Source organism: Gadus chalcogrammus, chromosome 9, assembly GCF_026213295.1.
Source record: "Gadus chalcogrammus isolate NIFS_2021 chromosome 9, NIFS_Gcha_1.0, whole genome shotgun sequence".
NCBI classification, from domain to species: Eukaryota; Metazoa; Chordata; class Actinopteri; order Gadiformes; family Gadidae; genus Gadus; species Gadus chalcogrammus.
Genome location: NC_079420.1, coordinates 6733365 through 6735864, shown reverse-complemented (window position 1 = coordinate 6735864; position 2500 = coordinate 6733365). Strand labels below are relative to the sequence as shown.

At 47.1% G+C, this 2500-nt stretch overlaps 1 protein-coding gene across 1 annotated transcript in view; it reads right to left on the bottom strand.

The window, feature by feature from the left end:
• Positions 1-1901, bottom strand: part of LOC130389080 (protein kinase C-binding protein NELL2-like) — a 31746-nt gene extending 29845 nt beyond the window's left edge. The window contains exons 1-2 of the mRNA XM_056598744.1: positions 1802-1901; positions 1154-1282 (exon numbers count right to left, since the gene is read on the bottom strand). Coding sequence (XP_056454719.1) covers positions 1154-1282; positions 1802-1898 — 226 coding nt within the window. The 5' untranslated portion in view covers positions 1899-1901. The remainder of the gene's footprint in view (positions 1-1153; positions 1283-1801) is intronic.
• Positions 1902-2500: the final 599 nt, after the last annotated feature.

The window sequence follows — 2500 nt, the reverse complement described above, 5'->3', positions numbered from 1 at the left end:
GTCACCGAGGGGGCCCCTGGATGACGATGGCGCGCGCGGTGACACGACTCGACTATGGCTTTGCAATTACCGCCGCGTTCTCCGCACACTGTCAGAGGGACACCTCGTGCTCACGGAGATAAGGGCCTTCCGGACCCGTTCCCCTGCTCCGAATCAATTAAAACCCACATGGAGGGAGCACAATGTGGGTGGTCCGCACCGTGATTAACAGCAGCAAAGTGCTGTCAAAATACCCCTTTCGCCGAGTGGGTCTAAACTATTCAAATGCGTTTTGGAATATTCAAACTTCATTTCACTGGAAAAATGGAAGAGGCTGAGGAGCAAGCGGGGGGAAGCTGTTTCAGTGGATCCTGTGGCTAGGGCGTTTGAATTGCATGAGCAAGATGTCTGGTGCCTTAATAGCCAATGCCGATCAGTGATCAAACCATGGTAACCAGCTCTCCTGGCCTCACTCAAACATCTGTTACCGATATCATTTGTCAGAATAACTTCCTTGCAGCGAGTCCCTCGAAGAGTATTTAGCTGGAGAGCGTAGAATGTTCGATAAAGTACTTTATTATTTTGGAATAAATGCAAGTTGCGTCTTGACGGAATTGGTCGGACAAAATTACAGTACAGTACAACATGTCTTATCACAAATACGAAAGTGCTACTGCTATTTGTGCTACTTCCTGCTACTTCGAGGCTGGCAGACTCACTCAGAAAAAAAAAAGTTTTTCACAAATTGTATTGGTGATGGAAGTTTTCACAAAGCCATGAGAGACAGTTATGCTGGTTTGATCACCCATGGCGGTATTGCTCTTTAATAAACACCTGCCCCTTAATGACCTGTATATGAATTCACTATAAAGCCTCTTGGATAAAAGTCATCATAGCATCTTATCCAGCGATAATCCACAAACGTCCCTTTACTCGCTCGTTCCCGCTCCGATTTGAGAGGGTTTGTTTCCCATATCAGGAGACCGGGTCCTCCACACCTTGATAGAACTCAACCACACGCTTTCCTTGCACAGCAGACAGATTCTCTCCCTTGATTACCGCTTAACGTGTAGTGCCTGAAGGCGGCGTGAGGCATCAGCTGGCCAAGCGGGCTACTGCGGCCGAATAGGTCAAGACCTGCCGTTCGCTGGGACCCCCCCGGGCGGGACCTTACCTTCGCAGTAGGCGTTGTCCTCCCTCATGGGGCTGAAGCCGTCCTTGCACACACACCGGGTCCCGGCCTCCAGGTTCACACACTCAGAGTTCTCCACGCAGCCGTGGCCTTCGGCGCAGAAGTCATGACCTGGGCAGGAGAGCAGGGAGAGAGAGAGAGAGAGAGAGAGAGAGAGAGAGAGAGAGAGGAGACGGCAGTGAGACACTGAGGGGAGAGGGATGTGTGAGAGTGAGGCAGAGGTGGCGAATGGGGAGTGTGAGATCTTTGTACTCTGTGCGATGACACGAAAGGCCACAGCGCAACGGGAGGACCATGACAACTGTTGAACTGGATGAGCAAATCATTAAGTCCTTTAAGAAAATACTAAGAAAATACTAAGATGAAAGAGATACATTGGGTAAAATGAGAAAATAAATATTGTATTTATTTCAGTTTCTCTTGATAGTTGATAACTATCTCAACTTAACTTGCTTCACTCATCACTGTAAACAAGTGAATACATGTACGGACCAAGTCCCTGCATGGACCACACTAAAAACTATTGTTATTAACATTGTCATCGTGGTATGACGTTTACGGTACATTCCCGGTACGTTCCCGGTACATTCCCAGTACATTCCTGGTACGTTCTCGGTACATTCCCAGTACCTCTGCAGACGGTGCAGCATCGGTCGTTCAGCTTAATCTGATCCCCCTCGGAGCATCCTGGGTCTGGGCACAGGGCGGCCGGGAGCTCCCGCCGCATGGTCCTGTCCTGAAACAGCCAAGAAATCCCTCGAATGACATACGATCACACATTACATTCCAGTTATTAATTTTTCAGACTTTTGGATGAATGCCAAAGCAACTAAGCAGTGAGGCTGAGAATCATCAAAATTGTTCTAGCTACAAAAAGCTTAGTTAGCATAAGGCCACTTGACCTGTCTTTGAAAAATAACCAGCGTAACACCCAGATTCCCGCCAAATGAATTAGATTGAACATAATCGTACCTTAGCTTCTTGTTTATGAGTATTACTACGTGTGTTTTTGAACTAAGAAGATGAGCCTTGGCGACATAATGTCGCTGTAGAGAGCGACCATGCTCCACTGCACATTTGACAATTACCGGTAAACACTTTGACTTTGACGGATTGAGCGCCTCACTTTAATTAAGAAAGTAATTAAAAGCATGCCAAAGGTATCCAGGTCTGGAGGTGCACATGGATTACATTGTGTTCCATTGACTTTGTTTCGCTCCCTCCTTCCCTCCCATTAAAAGGATCACTGTCTTAATAGATCTTTTACTCTCTTTATGTTTTCAATATATTCAAGTTCCTCCTGCACGGTATCCACTGCAGCTTGTATCC